Here is a 26134-nt window from a genome sequence, read left to right as displayed (position 1 = left end):
TTTATTGAGCTCTGACATATTCCACAGTGCTTTACAGGAGCATATTGAGAACTCGGCAGCCCCCCAGAAAAACTGAGCTACTCGGCTCCCTGCAAAACTCTGCCCCCTGAGCACCCCCATGCCAATATAGCAGAGCACGACAGTGAAAGCATTATACATTTCCTGTTTTCAGATCAGCTACAGTACATGTCCTCCTCACTCCTCTCTTCAGCTGTGCCACACAGTCTAACTCCTTGCCGCGCCTGAGGCACGCCGCATGATATGCAAGGACGGAAGGAGTAATATATGACGCTTCCGCTGATGCACAGAGTTTGTATGTTCTCCCCGTGTCTGCATAGGTTTTCTCCATGCTCTCCGGTTTCCTTCCACATTCAAAAAACCTACAGATAAGTTAATTGGCTTCCCCACTAAATAATTGCAGGGCATTTTCTTGGCTAAATTGCTCCCAGGGCGAGGGTGTCAAAATTGCGCCCTGTGGGCTTGAGAACATTTACAATGCATTATTTAGCCCCCCAATATAGGTAGCCAGCTTTTCAGTGACCCAGTATAGGTTAGCCAGCCATAGGTGACCCAGTATAGGTTAGCCAGCCATAGGTGCCCCAGTATAGGTTAGCCAGCCATAGGTGCCCCAGTATAGGTTAGCCAGCCATAGGTGCCCTAGTATAGGTTAGCCAGGTATAGGTGAGGTGCTCTGTACAGGGGTAGCATATTAGAAAAAAAAAATTCTGTGCTCACTTGCAGTCCACAGAGATGAGCTAAATGCTTGCTTATTACAAAAATGGTCACTTGCAAATCCACTCCAAAAAAAAGCTTAGTTCATTTGTCATTGGTAGAGATGGTCAATCAGATGCAAATAATTCTGACTTACATGCAAATGTATTACAAACTGGAACAGGGTAGGTCAAAATCAGCAGGAAGTCATTTGATTGGTCTAATGCCAAGCAGCGTGGAAGTTGAATTAAATTTGTACTTATGTTGTAATTAATATACCAATATACCGTCTTTAGTCTTTGGTACAAAACATTTTTTGTAATTTAATGTTATTTTAATCACTTGAGGACCACAGACAAAGACCAGGCACATTTTTACTAAAATGGCCACTGCAGCTTTAAGGCCAAGCACAACACAGCACACGAGTGATTCCCCCCTCCCTTTTCCCCTCACCAACAGAGCTCTCTGTTGGTGGAGTCTGATCGCCCCCAAGTTGTTTATTTTTTTAAATAAATATTTATCTCTTTATTTTTGTACTATTTGTTACTATTTATTTATTTTTTTGAAATCCCTCCCGCCCACCAGCCGGCCAATCACGGCGATCGGCTGTCATAGGCTTCTGCCTATGAGAGCCGATCACTCTCTTGTCCCCCCAAGGGGACAGCCGTGTCACACGGCTGTTCCCAGTACAGCGTTGCTGCTGATCGCAGCGCTGTACATGTAAATAGACCACGGTTTTGTCGTCTAACAGTCTCCAGAGCGGCAACCGGCGCTCGGAGACTGAAGGCGTGGTGGAACTCTGCCCATCGGCGTTAGGCAGTCAGCAGGTAGTTAATGACCTTTATTGATCAGGCAGTATCTAGCTATGTTTTTTTTTAGATATGTTGAGTTTTGCATTATTGCATCCATGGCACTGTCTACTGTTAGATGGATATAACTGCTCCACATTTTCATTTTTGCTTCTGCACTTCCCTGTGCAGTCCGGTCATTTATGCAGGGTAAGCACGTGCAGCCACACCCAATTTCTACTTCCTTCAATAAATCTGCGGATTAGGTGAGTCAGTGGAACAAAATATGCGAATGTAAACTGCTAGTAATGATTCCTGAAATTCCTGCAATGTGTATAGTTGTCTTAGAAGAATGCTTTTATTTTTTTCTATGATGGTAGCACCCAGAGGGGATTGGAAGGGGGGTATTGCCGCAATCTTTCATTCTGATCATAGTTGTTCCAAAACTGGTCAGCATAACACATCATTAACCTCTGGACCAAAAATCTACTCAGCAGAACTGCAAAGGCTTGGTGATTCTTTAACAGTTTCACAGCATCAGAACTTTGTTTTTCTTACCAAAGCATCATTTTTAGCTAAATTTTTAGCTAAGCTCTACCAAGCCCGGGCTTTTTTTCCCTGATGCTGTGCAGAGCATGATGGGATTTCCTATGTTGTTATTCACGTTGCCTAGCGACTGGGAGAGGTGCTCAGGACACAGGACAGTTGGAACTGTGTCTCATGCTCCCTGTCACCTCCTTTCTACCAAAAAGATGGCTGCCCTTATGAAATCAAGCATTTGCCTGTTCTTTTAAAACAGTGTGGGTTAGAGATTATATTACCTATCTATTTTAATTAACATAACTAATGTAACTTAATCACAGTATGTTTGTTTAGGCTGGAGTTCCTCTTTAAGGGCTCTTTGGACCTCTCTAGTGATGTATAATAAAAACCTAACGCTTATTTTTAACATATGAATGTTTTTGCAGTTTTCAGTTACAGTTAAAGTAAACCACAAAGAAAACAATGAAGCTACTATTGCTGCACCATTTTAAAATCTATATTAACTTTATTTAGTACTGTTAAACCCTAGCAAATAAATCCCTACAAAAAAAATCAATACAAGAATCCTCAAAACCCCATATAAAAATACTAATAATTAAGAACATTTGGAAGTGGCAAAGGAGTAAAAGTGAAATAAGCTGTTCGAGTTCTTTGATCTTCCACATTTCCATTGGAAAGGCAGTCCCTAGCAGCTGCGGGGGTGCATAGCGGTGTGTGCACAGCCGGTGAGCTGGGCGCAGGTTGCGCCGAATGAGGGCTGACCCTACTGCTGCTCAAATCCCCAGTGACATAAAATACTATTCCTTCTCCAAGTCGTCACAACTCAGAGGGAGATGTATTATTACCCGTCTGCGCCCTGCTATGGTGGCGCTAGTTTTGGGGCTTGGCGATAAGCACCATGCACCGAAACCACCTGCTTCAGCATAGTGACCACCCTATTAAGAGTTCAAGTGGACCACATGAAACTGAGAGCAGCTCTGGTTAGATTTTTTTCCAGGAGTGGTGGAGTAAGGCCTTGTGGGTGCTGCTGCCGCCATGAGCTCCGAGACACCTCAGAACCACTGCTTACAACTTCTCTCCTCATTCTCAAATTACCCAATTTCTAAATCCTCCTGTTTGGAGGAATTTACTTTTAAAAAAATATGTAAAGTTTAATTCAGGGTGTTTTACTAGTATCCTGCTCGAGCTGAGAAATGTACGCTCCACATGGACGTGCCAAAAGTCCCTCCCTGTGAAATTTTTAAAAATGTTATACATGTATACAAAAAGGGCTGGCTCCACAGAATTAAAAATAAGCGCTTTATTGAAATGCCATAAAAATGACATAATTGCCAGTAAAAAATAGGCTATGGCGGTGACAGCCCGCTATTTCCATAGCTCTTTCTTAAGACCACTCAGCCTAAATAAAATCAACAGCAACACATGCTTATATAATCACAAATGATCCTATTAGCCAATCAATTCAAAATAGCAATGGCCAATCACATCACACCAAGGAGAAGTGAACCTGATGGGGAACTACAACAGAAAAAAAAATGTACATACCATATACGCATTATCAGCTCATAACCAATAGAAACAAGGGCTGGCCGTGCGCCAATCAGGACGCGGCCACTACATCAGCATACAGATCAGCCCATGAGCGCTGGTCACTGCATGCAAGGTCCCTCCCCCAGCTGCCATGGCAACCTGCATAAACATAAACACAGCCAGCATGCCGGATAAGCGGCGCAGCGACATGCAAAGCTACTGGCACACACAATATAAAGCTCACAAAGTGTGCTGAGGATAAAAAATAGATCTCTCACCATGCTGCCAGCGAAAACATCCAGCTGCTACGCTGCCATTACAAACAGGAGCTGCCCCTGCGACCCATTTCATTGTCTCATAATATTCATTGTTAGCTCCCTCCACTGGTTACTCATAAAATTCAGGATGGCATTTAAGATTGTCCTACTAACATTCAAGTCCTTACACAATTTAGATCCCTGGATTAAAGTCCTTACATAATTTAGACCCTACCCCCAACCATACCCCCAACGACCTCAGATCTACAGGATATAATAACTTGGTTATCTCAGAAGTCCAGCTCAAAAGCTTTGATAGGCCAACTGTTTAGGCTGTCATTTAAAGAAATGTAGCTTTCTTTCTCTGTAACCTAACCCACCTCTTCACTAATCACTGGTCTGAGACATGCCATGCATTTTGAGTCCAGAGGGACGGTGGGTAGTCGGAGCTTCCAGTGCAGTGGCTGCTCCTACTTACACCTCTGAATTCACCAACCTAACTTCCAAGATATGCTGGGATAACATGCATATATGAAGAGGATGGGCTTAGTTAAACTGAAGTTGGAGTTAATGATATTTGAGGCAGAGCTGAGCATTATTACTAAATGGATTGAAAACACAGAGGCGTATTTACTATTGTTCACTTCAGCATATTATTATCATTTGACTTGCCCTACATATAACACTGTGTCATCCACCTCATTTTATATGAATGATATTCTGAACATTGCTATTTGTCAAAGGTCTGGCTGGCCTAGTTTTTTTCATCCACATTGAAATGACTGGATTTCACATTTAACTCAATACTGTATTGTGCTTCTTTCCCTTTCACTGTAACAACGATTCTAAACTTAGAACGGCACAAACGCCGGGGAAAAAAAGAGGCCAACAAAGCAACACGGCTCATTGGACATAAAAGCCTGCTTCTCCTAAGAGTTTAGAAAAAGCAAAAGATTTAGAACCCATATTGTGGAGATAGACTGCGGAATTCTTGCCAAAAATAGAAAGTATGGCTCAAAGACAATGAACGGTCACATAGAAGCACTACAAAAAATGTAAAGGTACAGAGACAAAACTGCATGTCCATAAATGCCAGGCCATGAACTTGTGGCTTCTTTATTCTACTGGGCATGCACAGAGTTTACAAGCTCTTGTTGAACATGTTTAGAGGGAACCAGCACTGGATGGTGAGTTGTAAGAAGACCTGGGAGGCCTCTGGACTATCTAGAGCAGTGGTCCTCAAACTAAGGCCCGCGGGCCCTGAGTTTTTTTTACAGGCCGCCCACGCACAAAATGTATGCACCACCCATCCACATGGAAGCCAGAAAGCAGTTATTCACTGGTTTCCAATCCACATCAGGTGACACTACTGTCCAATTGGACTACAGGTTGTCACCTGGGTATGCTTTATTGTCTGGCCCACAAAGACTTCTACATTTTATGTATACTCTGGCCCCCCAGCAGTCTGAAGTATGTTGACCCAACCCTCGACCCAAAACGTTTTGGGACCCCTGATCTAGAGTGTTCCCCGGTATTGAGGTAATGTCTGGATCCCTCCTGTAGCGTGTTCTGTCCGTTGCAGTGGAGCTGCAAACGGGCAGTTCTGGCTTATCTGCTTGCATTCAGTTGTGCATTTGCAATAAGTCTTATTGTCCTTAGCAATCGCTCTGCAGTTCAGGGCAGCTCAGGATGCTGTCAACATTCCACCAATTGCTTGCTGCAGCTGAACTGCAGCCAGATTACTTTGGATTTCCTGCATGCATGTTGTTGCATAATACTGCATGTATTTGTTATAAAAGTCCTTTGCATTCACAGTCAGCTAGCAGATCAGACCAGCTCAGGATTTAGTAATTACCATTCAGCTGTGTAGGAGTTTGCATGTCTGCATCCATTGATTGATGTCCACATAAAAGTCTGCCTCCCATTTCAGACTCTGCCCGACATAGTGGTCAGTACGCTGGTCTGCTGGGCACTTTGTCACTCTGTAATAAATCTGTTATTGTAGTTCAATGTGACCTTAATACTTGTGCTTTAGCTAGTTCGTGATAAATATATATGCAGACTTGCTGATATATATTTATCCGTTAGTTGAGCCGTTTGTTATTTTTCTGTATTATTGTTTATTGCCTTGTTTCCATGCCTAATGAACGTTCGCTACATCCGTAGTGGGTCAGTGAAGTGCACTATCCTGATAGCTTGATTTCTGCCATCACCACGTTGGTGACTAGTAGTATTCCTGCTACTCTAGTTCTGGGAACATAACTATAGGCTGCGGTTGCTATTAGTTACATTCTTTCCTGTAGTCTTGCCTGTATGGATGCTTGCTGGTGACTGGTTGTTAACCTGCTTGCTCTGCTTTTGTGGACGTGACTGTGAGCTGCGGTTGCTACTAGTTACGCTCCAATCTATAGTCCTGTCTTGTACCTGTCGGAATGCTTGATATCGCAAGGACAGCGATTAGTCTTGAAAGTGTTCCGTCTGTCTTTCTTGTATCTGTTTTGTTACTTAGCCAAAGGCTCAGACGGCATCCGCCCTGGGCAACAGTCAGTCAGTCAGTCTGTCTGTTCGTTCTTTGTCTAGTTACTCAAGGTGGCCACTAACGGTCCAATTTCTAGTGAAAAATCGTTTGAGCGATCAGAAATTCTGATCGGATTGGTTGCAAATAATCTCTGTTGGTGGACACAATTAATTATGAACGAGTGAAAAAAATGTCGTCCGAATGAATTTTTGTCGAACCAAAATTTGTATTTTCTAGTTTGTTGTGATAGATAGGAAGCAAAGATTGGTTCGTTGATGGTGTGGTGAACGATGTATTAGAATATTTCACTTCTGATCAATTTCTGATCGCTCGAACAATTTTTCGCTAGAAATTGGATCGTTAGTGGCCACCTTCAGACCATAGGCAGCGCAACATCGCACTGCGCTGCCATTGTGTCTTATTTGTAGCAATATCGGAAGCCCAGAGCTGCAGTTGCTCTGGGCAACCTGTGTAGCCTCTTCCATTATTCAGCTACTAGCCTTGTTGCTCTGGGAGGTCAGAAAGTATACCCCCCAGGCATCACAGGTAAGTATCTAATTTCATTTAAAAAATGTGTTTCATGTACGCTTTATCTTCAAATCATGGTCCCCCCAGCACAACGTTTAAGGGTTTTACCCCCCATTCCCCTCTCAATGTAGTGACCACCATTGCATGCAGGCTTTCTGTTGGGTTCATATATAGTCATATGTGGCTAACTTGGTCACATCCCGTAACTTTGTGGCCACCATGACTTCCTCCACCCATTCAAAGCATAGCCACAACACCTTCTATGAAGGGGGGGGGGCTGGTTTACAGGGAGTAGGGAAGTAGTTGGGCCCCCGTGGCTACATTGTTTGCTCCCCCAGTAGTTACTCCTCTGATACTGAGCACTTCACTTCACTGAGCACAAGGTCTTCCCTGAGCTACTTACTTTTCAGCCTTTTTCTCCAGAAACCCAAGAGTCACCCAGCGCACCTCAGGAAGACTTACTTAGCTTTCCTATACAGGACCTGTGTAATATTGTACCATGAACCAATAATGATAACATAGCATAGTGGCTGGATAGTGTAATGGTTAAGGGATCTGCCTTTGATGTAGGAGTCCTGGGTTCAAATCTCAGCGGTTCCTATTCAGTAAGCCAGCACCTATTCAGTAAGGATAGTAGTGGATGATTGGTGTCAGGACACCTTCTGGGGAAAAGGCACAGGAAACAAAAAACACGGGAGCCCAATAGTGTAATATGTTTAGTCAAAATTGGCAATGTAGAAGATAAGACTCTACTCACAAGAGTGGGTTGCAAGGGGGCAACCGACCACAGGAAGCAGGTGGAGACAATTAACCCGACTTCACTCGGGGAGGTCACTAAGGACCTGGATGCGGTCGCTCTCCTTGGAAAAAAGAAGGGAGGCAGATATCCACCGTGGTGTAAACCACATATGTTCTGCCTCCACCCCTCACACGGGTATCGTATGGGGTTAGGGATGCACTAAATGGTTTAAAGAGGCGCCCTGGTGGTATATAAAAGCGTTTAAAAGCAGTTTAAAGCCGAGAAAGGTTTGAGGTTGCTTACCTCAAGGACGACAAATCTTTGTAGGGACAAAAGATTTTATTGGTAGCACAGGCAACGCATTTCACGGGTCTGAGCCCGCTTCCTCAGGCCAATAGCAGTGCCAGGCCAATTGAAATAGCAAGCTAAGGGAGCCTCCCTTATGCAGCCAAAGGAAAAAATGAGGTAATCAAGAGGGAAATATAGTTATGTTAAATTACATGCAGGTAGAACATATGTACTCTGAGGACAAGTCAAGGGGTTAAAACCAAACCGTAAAAACAGAAGACACAGAATATTTATATCGCGCATTTCTCCTGGCAGACTCAAAGCACCAGAGCTACAGCCATTAGGACATGCTCTATAGGCAGTAGCAGTGTTAGGGAGACTTGCCCAAGGTCTCTTACTGAAACAGGTGCTGGCTTACTGAACAGGAAGAGCCAATATTCAAACTCAGGTCTCCTGTATCAGAAGCAGAGCCTTAACCATTACATTATCCAGCCACTGAGAAGCATAAAGCACAGAACAAAGCACAGAGGGATAGCAGAAGCAAACTCAATCAAGGTTCCGGCAGAGTTCTGTGATGGGTGGAGTCCTTAAAAGTAATTACCACAGGTGACTGCATAATAAATGTCCAGGTTGATAGCTGACAAGCCCCCTGAAGGTGAACAGTGGAAGTACCACAGTCCAGAATGTCCAGTACCTTCTTCAGGTGAGGTAGCGAGCTGCAGGTAGATTTTCCAGAGGGCCTGTAGAGGAACACCACCTGGTGGATAACAGCAGTATCAGACTGTCCAGGAGCATAGCGCCACCAGCAGGAAAGGCAGGTCAAGGCATGACATTAGCACACATTTACATCGATTAGGGGTTGGTTCAGGCAAATTTAAAATAAAGCAAAATCAAACATTGATGAATATGTAATGCATATCCCTTAAAATAAAACTATAAGCTGCAGAAGAGGGGTAAAGTAATGAACTGAAATAATGACTCTCCAGACTCTAATGCATTGTTAAAAACTCATTACATCTAATTTGACAGAAATAGGTCAGAATCTGTATGAAGCCTTTTCTCTTTTGGGTCTTTAACCAAATCCTCATAATGTTCTAGATAAATAGAACTGAGGAATTGTAATGTGAGTTGCTGTACTCACATTCGCACAGCTGCAGGGAGCCGCTCCCTCTCGCTCCTCATCCAGCTCACGCGCAGCTGCAACATGCGTGTGCAACACGTGTTACAGCTCTCACATTGCGTCTTACCCGTATAAACATTTATCTTGCAATAAACAAGAAAAAAAGCCAGTAAGAACAGGCTGCAGTGTGTTGTTTGTCACGGACTGAAAGGGTCGTTTAGGAAGGACAGCTGGCCTACAACAGAAGATAGAGCAAGAGCTGATAATAGTTGGACCGGATTGTATTTTAGAGGAAATGACTTTTTTTGTATTTATTTTTTCTTTTGTAAGCTTTCACAATCACTCTGAGATGCTCTTCCCAAACTGAGAATGCAGTTAAGCTTAGTGGCATATTTTTACTTTTTTTAAAACGTTACTTCGTGGCAAAATAAGTGTTTCAAAGGGGCTTTGGTTTTCATAAAAAGCAATGGTTGTTATTATTAGTTATTTGAGGAAACATTTATAGAGGATGACATCAATTTACAGAGTACTGTACAATGGCTTAAAAACCCTGTCCGGTTTCCTCCCACATCCCAATACATATAGATAAGTTACTTGGCTTCCCCCTAAATTGGCCCTAAACTATGATACATACACTACACGATACATACATAGACATATGACTATGGCAGGGTTAGATTGTGAGCCCCTGGAGGGTGGAGACTCTGCTCTTCACACCAGTTATAAGCTGTTACATTCATTTGGACCTCTTGTGTAAGCTGGAAGACATTTCACAAATCAACCAAGGGACTTGGAGGCAAAGGTGGACATAGGCTCGCGGCCCACACAGGTGCCCCATAACCTTTAGGGGCCCATGCAGCTGCACTACAGTAGTGCATGCTTATCCTCTGGCCTCTTTTCTGTGTATTTTTTCTTTCTATCCCATGAGGAACAGTGATAATAGTATAAAATGTGTGCTTCATTAATACAGTGCCTACAGAATGTGACCTAGGTTCATTATTATTATTATTGATTTATAAAGTGCCAACATATTTCGTGGCGCTGTACAAAGTAAGAAACAAACATGAGGTACATAATGATACAGACAATGGTTTACACCAATATACAAGATACATCATTTTTTTTAAACGATAATTTTTATTGAGAAATTTGTCATAAAAAACATATATGACAGTAACAAAAACAATAACAGTGCAATCCGGTTAGACATTATTGCATAAATATCAACATTTTTGTTAATACAGTCCCAAAGAGAAAGAAGAAAAAAACCAATGTCAAAGTAGCCTTACTTGTCAACATGTTTAGGCTAAACATTAAATGTAGATAAGAACATGAGGATATTAGCGCAATCAAGGAAGCTCCCATTCACTATGCTTGTTGTAGATCCTGTATAGCAACGGTTATGTCCAGATGAGGAATTGTGGTTTCTGAGGTGTCTACCCATTTATGCCACACTTCAAATTCTTTAGGTTGGTTGCACACTTGATAAAGTTGGCATTAGGAGATTTACATTTAAAGCAACAGCCATCATGCAGGGGGGTCATTTTAACCAGTCTAAGGGGAGAAATATACGCACAAGATACATAATTTGTGACAAAATACAAAAAATTATACAAAATACAGAATACAAAATATACAATTGGTAACGACAGTGATAAAAGTAACTTGATGAATAAAATGTATAATGATTTCCAGGACACAAAAGGGGGAGAGAGCCCTGCCCTTGCGAGTTTACAATCTAAAGGAAATGGGGGGAACAGAAGGAGGGGTAGTATACGATAAAATATATAGAGGCAGTGTGTTTTAGGATACCTAGTAGGAGTGCAATTTGGTTTTAGGATTAAGGGAAGTGGCCTAAGGTAGAGCATATGCTTGTGGGAACAAATTCGTTTTTAGAGAGCGTTTAAAGGTAACAAAGGTTGGAGAGTGACGGATGTGTTGTGGGAGGGCATTCCAGAGGAGGGGTGAAGCGCGTGCAAAATCTTGTGAATGTGAGGAGGTGATTCTAGAGGAGGACAACAGAAGATCATGTGCAGATCTGAGATTGCGATTGGGTTTGTATCTGGAAATTAGTGAGGATATGTACCGGGGAGAGAGATTGTGGAGAGCTATGTAGGTGAGGGTTAGGAGTTTGAACTGGATCCTCTGATCAGCAGAGGAAGAACGAGAAGAAAGATGAATGAGACGAGCAGCTGAGTTCAGTACTGACTGGAGCGGGGTCAGTCTGTTAGAAGGTGGTCCACAAAGTAGTATGTTGCAGTAGTCCAGACGAGAAATTATAAGAGCATGTATTAACATTTTCGTTGTGTCTTGAGTGAGAAAGGGACGGATGTGAGATATGTTTTTGAGTTGGAGATGGCAGGAACTGGTTATGGAGTTAACATGAGGAATAAAAGAGAGAGATGAGTCGAATATTACCCCCAAGCACCGTGCTTTGGGAACTGAAGTTGTGGCAGTGTTATTAACATTTATTGTTACTTCAGGCAGAGAGGTGGACTGAGACGGCAGCAAAATTATTAGTTCTATTTTACTCATGTTAAGTTTTAGAAAGCGAGCGGACATGAAGGATGATATAGCAGACTAGCAGTCAGGAACGCGTTTGAGGAGGGAGTTAAGGTCTGGGGCCAAGAGATACAGTTGTGTATCGTCTGCATACAGGTGGTATTGAAACCCGAATGAGTTGATTAAGTCACCAAGACCGTGTATGTAGATGGAAAAGAGGAGGGGACCAAGGACAGAGCCTTGAGAAACCCCGACAGACAAAGCATGAGGAGAACAGATCTGATCTGAGTAGGAGACAGTGAAGGACCTTCCAGAGAGGTAGTAAGATAACCATGTGAGAACGAGGCCCTTTATTCCTACATTTGAAAGTATTTGTAAGAGTAAGGTGTGGTCAACAGTATCAAATGCTGATGACAGGTCAAGAAGGATGAGTATGGAAAATTGACCTTTGGATTTAGCTGTAAGAAGGTCATTGGCCACTTTGGTAAGGGCCCTTTCCGTGGAGTGGTTAGAGCGAAAGCCAGACTGGAACTGATCAAGTAGGGAGTTAGCAGATAAATAATGGGTTAATTCTGCATGTATATGGCGTTCAACTTGTTTGGATGCAAATGGGAGAAATGACACTGGGCGGTAGTTGGCGAGTGAGGTAGGATCTAGAGATTTTTTTAAGTAGTGGTGTAACAACAGCCTTTTTGAGTGGGGACGGAAAGATGCCAGTGGAGAGGGACAGATTACATAGCGATGTTAGTGGAGGCATGAGAGATGAGGATAGCTGCGGAATGAAATGGGAGGGAATAGAATCCAAATACCAGGTGGTTATTACCTTTGGATATTATAGAGGAGAGATGGGGCTTTATTCACAAAGCGGTGCTAACCTAGTTAGCACGCCTAAAGACTTTTGGGCGTGATAAGCATTGCACTAAGTAGGTTAGCACCGCTTTGAGGGAAAAGTTTTGCGTGCACAAAGTCCGGTGCGCGCAAAAAGTAGCATAGGGTTTAATGGCGTTGCGCGCGTTAAACTTTGCGCGTGTAAGACTTTACGTGCAAAACTTTGCCCGCGAGTTTTGCGCAAGTTTATTTTATCACGCCTACACTGAGTTTAGGCGTGATAATGGGCTTTTCACCAGCGTGCTAACAGGTAGCACGGATTTGTGAATCAAGCCCATAATGTCCAGAGTGGAGAGAAGGTAGTTAGAGAGCAGTCAATGAGAGGTGTGGAGGTGGGATTTGAGAACTGCGTGGAGAATTCACTTCTGATTTTGTCAATTTTATCAGTGAAGTATGTTGCAAATTCTTTGGCTGATAAGCAAGATGGAGGAGGGGATGGAGAACGGAGTTGAAGGTGCTGAACAAGCGTTTTGGATTGTGTAAATGGGCTGATATTAGGGAAGAAAAATAGAACTGTTCATGTACTTTTATGTTATCGACATGGCCACTTTCATGGGCTTCCTACATTTATTAGTGTGTGTGTGGGGGGGGGGGGGCAACCCTAGTGCATGTGAGTGTTTCAGACACCTTACACCAGATAACATTGTATACAGCCATAAATGTAGTAGGTAATTATTGTGTCACAATACTGAATGTATCTGTTTATATTTTGTCAGGGTAAAAATATGAAATGGCTTTTGATATATGTGAATAAAGCACATGATGAAGACCCCATCTTTACACAATGGTTAGACATCAATCTTATATCTATGGGTTCCTGCAGTTGCCATTCACCAAGAGTTCTACAGTGAAATAAACAATTGTACAAGTTAACAACTGTTCAGTTACTATTGCCTTATCCCTAATAAGCTAGTGGTGTCTGTACAAGACTCCACCCTCTGTTTTTAATTGAACAGAGTGGCCAAACCAAGCACTCCTGTTTTTAGCCATAACGATGCGAAGCCATAAAGATGCTTCAATTGTACATCCATGATTTCCCTCACGGTTGGTACCATCACTAAGACTCTTCCTGGACCCTCTTTTATGCCCATCCAGGAACACATCCGACTGAAAATGAAGGGAGTGAATTACTAAAGAAGAATAGTGATGTGGAGCATACTCATAACACCCAGTAAAGGAGTATTTCATAGAATATTGTTGACATTGCTACAGATACAGAACAGACATTATAAACAAATAGCTGTATTGTGTATGATGATTTTTGTATATTCTAGATACCTCACTGTGTGTGAGTATATTACAGCATGTGTTTTTATCCCGTAGAATGCCAATCGGACAGTCCTGTGTGTGGAGAAGATTGTCAACATTGTTAAGGATCATACAGAGTCACTTGGAATGACAGTGGCTGGTGGAGTATCAAACTGGGAATGGGACCTGCCCATTTTTGTTACAAGCGTGGACCCTGATGGAGTTATTGGGAGAGATGGCAGAATAAAAACAGGTGAAATATTTCAAAGAAGCTATGCATTTATGTAAAAAAAATTATGTAAAACAAATGTTGTACTGTGATCATTTTTCATTTATTTATTGTCTTCCGATCCATATGAAGGGCTAAAATGGGTTGAAAGGTTGACCCACAATGTCAGTAATAAAATGATCGCTATATCGGTCATAATATCAATTGTGATATTGATTAAATGACAATTGAAAACAGCTCCTCTTGCTGTTCGCTGGTTTGTTCTAAAGGGAACATATTCTAGTATATTATTAACAACTGCATCATGCTACAGCAGGCATCGAACAACACTGCTGATTGTTTGCTGACTAAAGCCATCAGCTCACTTCTACTGCTCATCATCGTCAGCATTGCTTTTTGCTGTGTTGCGAGTACCATCATATTTGCAATTGCAACATATTAGACTAGGTATGAAGCAGCACTGTTTCTTGTTTGCCCAGTATACTGTAGCAGTAAACTGGCTTTTACTATCAGCAGTGCATTGTGATGTGGGGCATATTCTATAATATTAGCAGTTGTTGCATATTACAGTACATTCGTCATTGAGGAACAGAGCTGCTGGTTGGTATAGTATACTAGTAAACTAACTTGTACTGTTCGTCATCAACATTGCTTTGCACTGTGCAGCTTGCTTATTCTACAACATTAGAATAACAGCTTTGTGTTACTGTTAAAAAAATAATATTTAAAGCACACAAACTGATGCCCATTGAAAGGGGGTTTGTAAGGCGGATCCTTTGGCTACAATATTTTCTATATCACAAATACAATGAGCAGACACTTACTTAATCTTTATAGAAGTTCCAAGTGAGTGAATTAGAAGGTATTTTGGCGGACGGATCAGCATTACAGTAGGAGGTCAGCGATAGTAGCATTTATGTTTTTCTAGTGATGTTTAACATCCCAGGTCAGGAACCCCTTCGCCCAGCCAATTCCTGCATCACAGACTTCTGCTTGCTGTATGCTGCAGTCATCTCAGAGAGTATAGTCTGTGTTTCTACTTCCTTGTAGTCTGCACAGCATGCTTTACCGAGCAGTAACACCAGTCCTGTCCACAGAACCTGCTATTGGCTCCTTCAACTCTGCTGCTTTAGGTCATGAAATCGCATTGAACCTTTAGGTACAGATATCTAATTTAACACACACTTACTAAGCTATCTAGTGATATATGGAGATCTATACCTAGAGATGCACCTTAAAGTGAACTGAGCACCATTTTTAGCATCCAGTGCATCTAAATAGCACATGACAAATGCATACTAACAATGTGACGTATTACTAAAACAATCAATTTTACCTCTTCTTTTTACATTTAAATGTTTTTAGAGGCTTTTATTGCTCTACTTCCATGGCCTGCTGTCCACAGAAAGAGCAGGCAGATATGGATTGCTGTAATAGGCAGCAATGAGCAAACAAAAGCTTTCATCAACAGGGGGGTTGGAGAGATAGGACACTATACTCCAAACAGTTGAGAAAGTCACACCGGATTACATTCACACCATCCCCTGGATAAGTAAGGGCAGAGGGAAGAGTAGGGGGGAAATGGCAGCTCCTACAGCTATTAGAAACCAAGATACACAGGAAAAAAAACCTGCTTGGATCCCTGTAATGGACCAGTCTATGCGTGTGCATGCATTTAATGGCGGTGGTCTCAGGATTGAGAGCACTGACTTTGGAATAATTTATTTCCAGACTCTCTCCTACGCCAGATCTTAGATCCGCATTTCCTTGACTTGTTTTTTTCATTTCAAATTCCTTTCGTGGCTAAGCTACAATTAATTTTCAGTTTTGCATTTTATGTTCTCAGAACTTAGAAAAGTGGAGATGCTAACAATTGTTTGCTCCCTTTTGCCCTTTGTTTATCACGCTCGTGTTTTGGCTCTTGCGTTGAGCCAGGAAGCAGGACATGATAGTGGGATAGAGTATGTGTGAGTGGGTCCTGAGTCACTCACTTAGCCCTTATCTGCACTCTGTGCACATTCCATATTTCCCAAGACTGCCTCAGTCCCAAATACATTCTCCCACTTTCTTGTAAACCTTGTTAAACAAGATGTATCATCACTTAGTGGCATGTTACTGGAAGGGTCGCTGCTGCTCTGCAGAAAGGACTTTGAAGCTGTTTGTCTGCTAGGACAGGACTCTGGAGGGGAGGATAGTTTTGCTGTATTGGAATGTTGTAACACTAAAGACAGTGACTCCCTGCTGTGGTGAATGTAAGAGACATATGTGTACAAACACCTACACTATGGAACTTCAGGGATTATATGAGACCCGGGACTTCACTTACAGCCCAAGAGGAAAATAAAATTCAGGAAGGCATCAGATAAAGAGAAACAGAAATCCAGCATCATTTGGCATAATTACAGTACTTACCTAAACTGGGTAGTGAAAATAAGCACCAATGTCAGTGTAAATTGTCATTGTTTTTTAAAGTTTTTTTTATCTTTTGTTTTTTAACCCATTCGCGTTCCGTCGTTTTCACTTGAGAAATGTTCACCTCCCATTCATTAGCCTATAACTTTATCACTACTTATCACAATGAACTGATCTATATCTTGTTTTTTCCGCCACCAATTAGGCTTTCTTTGGGGGGTATATTTTGCCACTTTACTGTAAATGCATTTTAACAGGAAGAATAAGAAAAAAACGGAAAAAATCATTATTTCTCAGTTTTCAGCCATTATAGTTTTAAAATAATACATGCCTCCATAATTAAAAGTCACGTATTGTATTTGCCCATATGTCCCAGTTATTACACAGTTAAAATTATGTCCCTATCACAATGTATGGCGACAATATTTTATTCGGAAATAAAGGTGCATTTTTTCCGTTTTGCATCTATCACTCTTTACAAGTTTAAAATAAAAAAAAATATAGAAATATATCAATCTTTACATTGATATTTAAAAAGTTTAGACCCTTAGGTAAATATTTACATGGTTTTTTTTTATTGTAATGTTTTTTTTTTTTTATATTAAACATTTTATTTGGGTAGTTTTGGGAGAGTGGGAGGTAAACAATAGGTTTAAAATGTAAATGTGTGTTGATTTAAATTTTTTTTTACTTTTGGTTGTAGTATTACTTTTTGGCCACAAGATGGCGGCCATGAGTTTGTTTACATGACGTCACTCTAAGCGTAACACACGCTTAGAGTGACGCATCGGGGAGGGAACAGCCAGAAAAAGCGAAGCTTCCGAGAGAAGCTGTCGCTTTTTCAGCGGGGGAGAGGAATCAGTGATCGGGCACCGTAGCCCGACTCACTGATTGCCTGCAGGGCCGGCCCGCCCATGAGGCGGGGTGAGGCGGGTTCCTCAGGCGGCAGGAAGTGGAGGGGCAGCACCACATGACGTGGCTGTGATAGCGGGGGGAGCCAGAGCCGCGGTGAGGGCACCCCGACCTCTCCCTCCCTCTCCCCGGGCCGCTCTCCATGCTCCCCCCTCGGACTGCAGGCAGCAGAGTTAGCGCGCAGGGAAGCGCTGCTGTACACAGCTGTTACTCACCTCCCTGGATCCGATCGCCGCTCCCGCCCTGCTGGTCTCCTCTCTGCCTAGCCGGCTGATACACACGTGGCTGCTTCCTGTGTAAACAGGACGCAGCGTGTGTAATGTATCAGCAGCGGCTACATTGCAGAGAGGAGACTAGCAGGGCGGGAGCGGCGATCGGATCCAGGGAGGTGAGTAACAACTGTGTACAGCAGCGCTTCCCTGCGCGCTAACTGCAGTCCGAGGGGGGAGCATGGAGAGCGGCCCGGGGAGAGGGAGGGAGAGGTCGGGCTGCCCTCACCGCGGCTCCGGCTCCCCCCTCCGCCATTATGAGGGGGCACCTACCTACTTAACCTATACTGGGCAAGCTACCTATCTATCCTATACTGGGGGGCACCTACCTAATCTAACCTGTTTTGGGGGCAGCTACCTATCTATCCTATACTGGGGGGCACCTACCTAATCTAACCTGTACTGGGGGCAGCTACCTATCTATCCTATACTGGGGGGCACCTGCCTAAACTAACCTATACTGGGGGCCAGCTACCTATCTATCCTATACTGGGGGGGCAGCTACCTATCTAACCTATACTGGGGGGCAGCTACCTATCTAACCTATACTGGGGGGCAGCTACCTATCTAATCTATGCTGGGGGGCAGCTACCTATCTAACCTACACTGGGGGGCAGCTACCTATCTATCCTATACTGGGGGGCACCTACCTAATCTAACCTGTACTGGGGGCAGCTACCTATCTATTCTATACTGGGGGGCACCTACCTAATCTAACCTGTACTGGGGGGCAGCTACCTATCTAACCTATACTGGGGGGCAGCTACCTATCTAACATATACTGGGGGCAGCTACCTATCTATCCTATACTGGGGGGCACCTACCTAATATAACCTGTACTGGGGGCAGCTACCTATCTATCCTATACTGGGGGGCACCTACCTAATCTAACCTGTACTGGGGGGCAGCTACCTATCTAACCTATACTGGGGGGCAGCTACCTATCTTACCTATACTGGGGGGCAGCTACCTATCTAACCTATGCTGGGGGGCAGCTACCTGTCTAACCTATGCTGGGGGCAGCTACCTATCTAATCTATACTGGGGCACCTACCTAATCTAACCTGTACTGGGGGCACCTACCTAATCTAACCTATACTGAAGGGCAGCGACCTAATCTAACCTATACTGGGGGGAAGCTACCTATCTAACCTATACTGGGGGCACTTATCTAACCTGTATTGGGGGCACCTACCTACCTAGCTAGCCTATACAGGTGGCAACTATACTGGCTACCTATACTGGGGGCACCTACCTAACTAACCTATACTGGGGGTACCTACCTATCGAACCTATGCTGGGGGCAACTATACTGGCTACCTATATTGGAGGCACCTACCTAGCTAACCTGTACTGGGGGCACCTACTTATCTAACTTATACCGGGGCGGGGGGGTGCCTGCCTATCTAACATATACTGGGGGCAACTATACTGGCTACCTATACTGGAGGCAACTACCTGGCTAACCTATACTGGGGGCAACTTTACTGGCTCACCCATGCCTGGCCACCTATACTCGGGGGGGGGGACCTATAGCTGGCTACGCTACCTATACCGGGGGGGGGGGGGCGCAATTTTTACACCCTCGCCCTGGGTGCATTTTAGCCTAGAAACTGCACTGTTGCCGCCGGCCTCCGAGTCCGACGACTCCGAGCTCTGCAGCCTCTCCTGTCTCCTCCAAGGCTGCACGCTGGTGACGCTGCCTAGTGCCTAAGCCTGCTGATTTGATGGCGGCGGCTGCCGCCTGCTCTGCTGCCCTGGCTGCGGCTGATTGTCATAGTCAGTCACTGAGCAGCCAGCGCCGCCGACGTGACCGTGACGATGATGATGATGAGGCTGGCTGGCTGCCGCCGCTCACTGGCCCAGCGCGAGATCCCTCAGATCCGAGATGGAGCATGCCCGCCGCAGACCGCAGCCGTCTGTCCCCTGCCAGTGCAGGATGCATGCTGGATGCGGATGCCCACCCTTCGCCGCCGCCAGACCCGGAGGGAGACCCGATCCCTGGTGAGTCAGTCAGTCACTTTGCTGCGTCACTCAGGCTTTCCTTCACGGACACGGTCGGTTGTGTGGGGGATGTAATGTTATGTAGAAATATTGGGGGGGGGGGGCGCCTTTACGATCTTTGCCTCAGGCAGCAGAAAGTCCAGGACCGGCCCTGATTGCCTGGCTAACGAACCACGGGCCCGGGAGCGCGCGTGCACGCGCGCGGTAGCGCGCATGGTTCCTGGACGTAGTTTCTACGTCCAGGAACCAAAATAGGTTAAACTTTAGAACACGTGCATGTTTTATGTATAATATGTACACTTGCTCATAAGTAAAATGCTCTGGTAATTATTTTTTTCCTATGTCGCTGTCACTTACAGTAGGTTGTAAAAATCTGACAGATCTGATATGTTTTGGGGGAGTCCATCTCCTCATGGGGGATTCTTAGGTTTTTCTTTAGTCCCTAGGGATTACTGTAGGTCCCATTGAGCGGGGATGGAAAAGGATTTGTAAATGGAGCCTATGTTAATTGGCGTAACTGCAATTCATGGGGGCCCCCAGTAAAACTTTGCGGCCAACAAACGCTCATGACCAACCCAACGACATGACCGACTGCAAGACCAAGTGATTGCACAACTTGTATTTTGCACGCACCAACCCAACTAAATGGCCAACTCATTTTCACACTGCGCACGTAAGAGCGACGGACTGCATGATATGGCCACATTTAAAACCAATGACTTGTGTACACACGTGGTCAACTGCACAATATTAGCCCAACAGTCGTGTAAGTTGATCTGCCAACTTTATTTAATTAGTTGATTAAGTTACTGTTACGGTAGATACTAACATTTTTAAAACTGCTGACTATAAGGTAGAATCAGTAACTAGTGGTAAACCTATCGCGCACTAGCAGCACGGGATAAAATTAGTCCTGTTGCACAGCGTGCGCTCTTAAGTTACGCATGTTCCTTGTAATTGATGTGGTGTAGCGTGACTGCGATACTTCATTTGCGCGGCTGCTACTACGCGCTAATTTTATTCTGCACTGCTTGTGCACGGTAGGTTTACCGCTAGTTAGTGACTCTACCTGAATGTTTCTTACTATAGTTTAAGCACATATGTTGAATTTTCCTAACCTATTTTCTGTGATCTGTAATTAACATAGACTGCTTTTTTCTTATTTGTCTCCCAGGTGACATTTTACTGTCGGTCAATGGCATAGACCTAACTGGAGTGAGCCGTAGTGAAGCCGTGTCATTGTTAAAGAACTCTTCATCCTCATGTGTGGTTCTGAGAGCCTTGGAAACAAAAGAATATGAGCCTGACGAAGAGTTTAGCGACAACTCCATGTTGATGGACTCGTTCCAGGATGACTCCGAGAGCAGAGAGTGGTCGCCGGTCTGGGTCATGTGGCTCAAGCTGCCTCGGTATGTTCAGACGCTGCTCCCCCCCTCTTACAGGAGAGTGGGTGGAAATATTTATGTTTCTTACACTGTTCACTCCTCTGGCTTTAAAACTCTCTATGCTGACGTGTCCTAATTAAAGCCAGATTTTGGCTTTTAAGACTTTGCATAAAAGTATGTTTTATTTTTTTAACTGCAAGTGTAGAGGGCCTCAGCTAAAATCCTGCACAGGAAGCACCAGGGATGCTGACAGGAATCATCTGCCTTACAGGACACAAAACTCGTCATCTCTATTGTGTATTCTGTGTACTTGTTAGTGAGTTAGTAGCAAGACGTTTTGAATCAGGATGATACCATTTATTGGCTAACTTATAAGAAGAGTGAGGGCTACATTCTACAACCCACTAGAGTGATTTTTTGAGGGTTTAGGTTGCGATTCAAACCGCTAGTGATTTCCCTAAATGCTCAGCTAATGTTAATGAATGGGTCAAATTCCACTGGAGCTTTTGCGATTAGCAAAATAGCTAATGCAGGACATACAGCATTTTTTGAATGTTAGCGTTTGCGTTTCTGCAATGTAAAGCATATAAACGCTGGCGTAATTGCTCATGAATCACTATACAGAGCGATTTGCTAGCATTTTTAAATTACTGCACGCCGTAAAAAAAATTAAATTAATTGAAAGGACCAATCAGAATTAAAAACTCTAATCACAAATCTCTACACAATCGCTGGCAAAATGCATGCACTTTTTAAAATCGCCTGAAAACGCTCATGAAATCGCTTACAAAATGTTCATTAAAAATGCTAGCGATTGCGATAGCGATTTGCGTTTGTAGTGGGTTCCAGGCCTAAGCAGCCTTTGTCAGACTCAATCCTGTTTGCTTACTGCTTACAACACTCTACTGCTATTAGTGAGTTATGGCCCGTACTCACGGGCTGCAAATGTTGCCTGTCGCCAGCACACGTGAGCGTGTGGGCGACAGGCCGGCGACAGCTTCTCGCCAGGTCCCTCCGCGTACACACGCGTAAGAGGGACCAGCGGCGAGGCGGAAGCTGTCGCCGACGTTCCTCCTCCCCCCGCCAGAAGCTCCATTTGATACAATGGAGGTTGCTGTCGCTAGTCCGCGTACTCACGCGGACTAGCGACAGTTGCGGGGGAGGTGCGGCGGCGACTGTCGCCATGCGATTGAAACTTTCAATCGCATGGCGACATGAGCGGCGGGCGACAGTTCGGGGTGCGCGCGCGTGCGACGGCCCATACTCATGGGCGACCTGTCGCCGCAACACGCGCGCGCCGCGTGTTGAGGCGACAAAAGTCCCTCGTGAGTATGGGCCTTTAGCCTATTACATGTACCCCCTGCAAGCAACAACTGTAAGGAAGAGAGCACGAGTAGTGCGCTTAGGAAAATAAATGACGCACACAAATACGTGGAGCACAGATCATTGGCACAACTGTGAAGATATGCAGAAATAAAAGTGTAAAACAAGGAGATCATGCTCAGATCTAAAAGGAAGTTATTGCTACTTGCACAGATAAAAAGTCCTTAAAGTGAATGGGAACTGCATTTTAAAAAAGAATGAAGCAAATACTTAAGGAGAGGGAAGGCTCTGGGTCAGTCTCCTCTTTCGGTGCCATCTATCCTGTGCTGGCTCCCCCCATTTCAATCCCCCGCCGAAAGGGTATTTGGAAGGCTTCAGGAGCCGTGTCCTCCAAAAGACGTGCGGCTCCATACTGCACAGGCGTGAGCGTGCAAGAGAGCGTGCTTGTGCAGGCGCAGTACAGGGCCGCCCTTCTTCAGGGAGCACTCTGGCTCCCTGAAGACTTCTGAAGCCTCCTTCGTCCGGGTAAAGCAGTATTTGACTAATTTAGTCAAATACTGCTACCGGGCGAGCCAGCACTGAAACGACGGGACCAGGAGAGGAGCCGGATGGCTCTATAGGACCCAGAGCCTTCCCTCTCCTTGGGTAAGTATCTGTCTCATTTCTTTAAATGCGGTTCCGATTCACTTTAATTGTCTAAAATACAACTCAGACCTAGTCCATCCAGGGGGATCTTGATCCTCTGCAATCCACCTTAATCTTGTGACCCGCACTTAAATGAAACAGAAAAAGAAAGCAGAAATAGTGTAAAACCATCAATTGATATGGCCCTCCGCCTCTGCCCCGTGGGGCAACAGCCACTCAATGCTTCCACCATGCTCAAAAAGAGCGACACACTGCCAGCGGTGATGGGTCACTCCCCCACTCACCTTGGCATCCTCCCTTTAAGCACCGGGGGGTAGGATTAAACAGCGTGGGAGGAATGGCATAAAAGCATCCGTCCAGTAATGTTGGCTATCTCCTACAAGCTAAGAACAGCTCCAAATAGTGTAAAACCATCTTTAAAAAAAAAATCATAGATACACTGTAACTGGTTCTAGCGGTTCTTGCCATAGACAGACTGTGCCCAGTCTTTACACCATTTCAGCCCCAGTGTCTGGGCGAGGAGTTTTCAGCTGGCATCAGGAACGGGCATAATGCATCTGTGGCTTAAAAAAGGGTTAGCTAGACTGTAAACACCATTTAGGCATTCCAGCAGAGATATTTTGCATTGGAAAGTGTTTTGAAAGCCAAGCTTAGACTAAGCTGATTAAAACATTCAGCTGCAGAATATTCATAAATATGTGCACCTCAAAGGTTCTCTTTTTCTGCCTTTACGTATGGGCCATTATGATTATCCTATTATAATCACTTTAAGAGACTTTCGTTTCTGCAGAAGGGTTACATGAAAAGCAGGCTGTCCCCCGCATCCAGCATAGAGGGAGACGTACAGTAATTGCCTGACTGAGCCCAGATGTTCAGCACAAATTCCAGTAAAGAACTTGCTGTGTTCTTAGAAGCTTTCTTTTTATTCTCTGTGTATATATTCTTTTTTTTCCAGTCAGGAAGCAGCTGTGTGTTTGTAAACCAGATCCCACTCCAGTGAATTGTAAAAGTAAGCAATGTGTGTGCATGGAGCGAGGCTCCGCTGCAAACTAAGCAGTTTAAAGACTTTTTCATGATTGGCCCAGCGAAAAAAGTCATCAGCATATCGCATTCCGCTAACAGTGAACTCCTAGAGCTGCTGATCCAAGCTATTTAGCCTGCAGTGATCTATACAGCTTTCAGTTCTTTCTGCATAGTTTGTGCAATCAAAGGAGGGGAAGACTAGACTGGCCAAGGAATATTGAAGAATGGATGTACTCCTTGGCTTGTGAAGGATGCTGCAGAGAAGCTTTAGAACAGGATGTGATGGAGACTGATGGTAGCCAACCGCCAGGAAGGAAAGGACAGCTGAAGGGGAGGAGTGCAATCAAAAATGTGTATTGTAAACAGGCCATATTTCAAGCGCTAGTTCACCTTGTTTGTAAAGTGAGAACTATTATTCATACAACTGTCATATTTGATGCAGTCGTTTCAAAGAAATTTTCTTTGGAAAAGACACATTACCCGAGATGTTTGCCCAATATGGTACTGCTAGGCTTGTGGGAGTTCCTTCACCAGCACAGAGCAATCATCTGACCATGTCCACCTCCTCTTTCTGCTCAGGGAGGTTATGGGCAGGTTCAGTTCTGTGCTCTTAGGAAATGGCTGATGCCCTCTTTTACATTCTCCTGATTACCTCCTACCAAGTAGGAGATGATTAGATAGGGGCTGGTGCAACAGAGTTGTTGCTCTCTCAGGCAAGCTGCATCTGCCACTGGCACAGGAGATTAGTATTGGGCCAACACGTGGAGCTGTACAATCTTACATGCAGAATGTAACTGACAGCTCAGGCAAGTATAAAAGTGGGCTAAGAGCCTCAAAACATTACCAGTGCCACCATGACTCATTATTTGGGAAATGCTGGTTTAATGTACTATGTTTTCTTTTGCTTAGGCCCGGTTCACATTAGCGTTCGCTATCCGGATTTTCCGGATCTGATCCGGACCGCATACTGTACAAACGGAACGTACGTTCCGCATAGCAATGTAAAGTCTATGTGAACGTTCACACGCTTCCGTTCCGTACGTACCGGAGCCGGATCGGATCCGGACTCTTTTCCAACATGCGCTATTTTTTGGGTCCGGATCTCCGGCCCACGCATCCTGACCGGAGCCTGACCGGAGCCTGACAGCACCATCCGGAACACAAAAACCAATGGGAAAAGGAAGGCACAGAACACACTGCCTACAGAAACCTGACGTTCTACCCCACTTCCTATGCGTATCCAAGCGGCCATTTCAGATGGGGACACATGGGCCAAGCATGTCTGGAGTGGAGCAGCAGTGACAGACGTGCTGGAGCTGTTTGGCAGAATGTCGGAGGTGGAGGTGAGGCCTACAGCGTAGGAACCTGATTCTACAGGTGCACCAGGTGCACCTTCTGCTGACCCCAACATTTTTTTCTTAAAATTTCGCTATTTTTTGCCCACGGATCCGGATGGCAGCCTGATGCATGCCTGATGCAAACGGACCGGATCCGGATCGGATCCGGATCGGAACCGTACGGTTCTGATCAGGATCAGGTCAGGATCCGATCAGGATCCGGTCCGTTTACTTGCCAAAACGCAAGTGTGAATGGGGCCTTAGATAACAAACGGTCCACTGGAAGGTTTTTGTTTTTCATACATTTGCGTATTTCTCTACATAGGAAGGTCTTCTGCTACTCTACCTCCTCTCCATTCTCCCTTAAATACTGTAGCTCAGCAGGTTCTCCCAGACTGAGTGTGCATGCTTTGCACTACCAACAATTTTCATGGCAAAGGGCTATGTAAAGTGCTGGCCATTAATTCCTTACAAATCCAGCTAACAAAACAAGTACAAATTAAGAGCTCACAAATTTTACTTTTAATATTTAGTTGGTTTTCTGGAAAATCTGTAAACAAATATTACAACACCACTGCACAGATCACACACTGAAAGAGAACCTGAACTGAAAATAAAAGTCAAAGTAACCATACACAGGTCATACTTACCTCCCGTGTAGTCTACTCCTCAATCTCTTTCTCCTCTCTGCGTCCCGTTTGTCCACTGTGATCAATGGAATTCTCTGTCTTCCATTTTCAAAATGGCCATTACCCCACAAGAGCTTCCTGTCAGCCAGGGCCGGCCTTTGACCTGAGCGACCTGTGCGATCGCTCAGGGCGCCGGCTTCCAGGGGGCGCTCCTGCCGCCTGGCCGCATGTAGCTGGCTGTGTCCGTCTCGCTCCGCCCCCCCCCCCCCCCCCCCCCGTGCGGCCACCGTGATGGAGGGGGGAGCC

The 26134-nt window shown here is 44.6% G+C and overlaps 1 protein-coding gene across 3 annotated transcripts in view; it reads left to right on the top strand.

Annotated features, from left to right (window-relative positions):
- Window positions 1-26134, top strand: part of LNX1 (ligand of numb-protein X 1) — a 226713-nt gene that overhangs the window by 173648 nt on the left and 26931 nt on the right. For all 3 annotated transcript variants that reach the window (XM_068278564.1, XM_068278563.1, XM_068278565.1), the window contains 2 exons: window positions 13736-13913; window positions 20661-20895. In XM_068278564.1, the coding sequence (XP_068134665.1) occupies window positions 13736-13913; window positions 20661-20895 (413 nt within the window). The remainder of the gene's footprint in view (window positions 1-13735; window positions 13914-20660; window positions 20896-26134) is intronic.

Source organism: Hyperolius riggenbachi, chromosome 1, assembly GCF_040937935.1.
Source record: "Hyperolius riggenbachi isolate aHypRig1 chromosome 1, aHypRig1.pri, whole genome shotgun sequence".
Taxonomy (NCBI): Eukaryota; Metazoa; Chordata; class Amphibia; order Anura; family Hyperoliidae; genus Hyperolius; species Hyperolius riggenbachi.
Note: the sequence above shows the minus strand (reverse complement) of the source record. Positions and strands in the feature narration are given on the sequence as shown.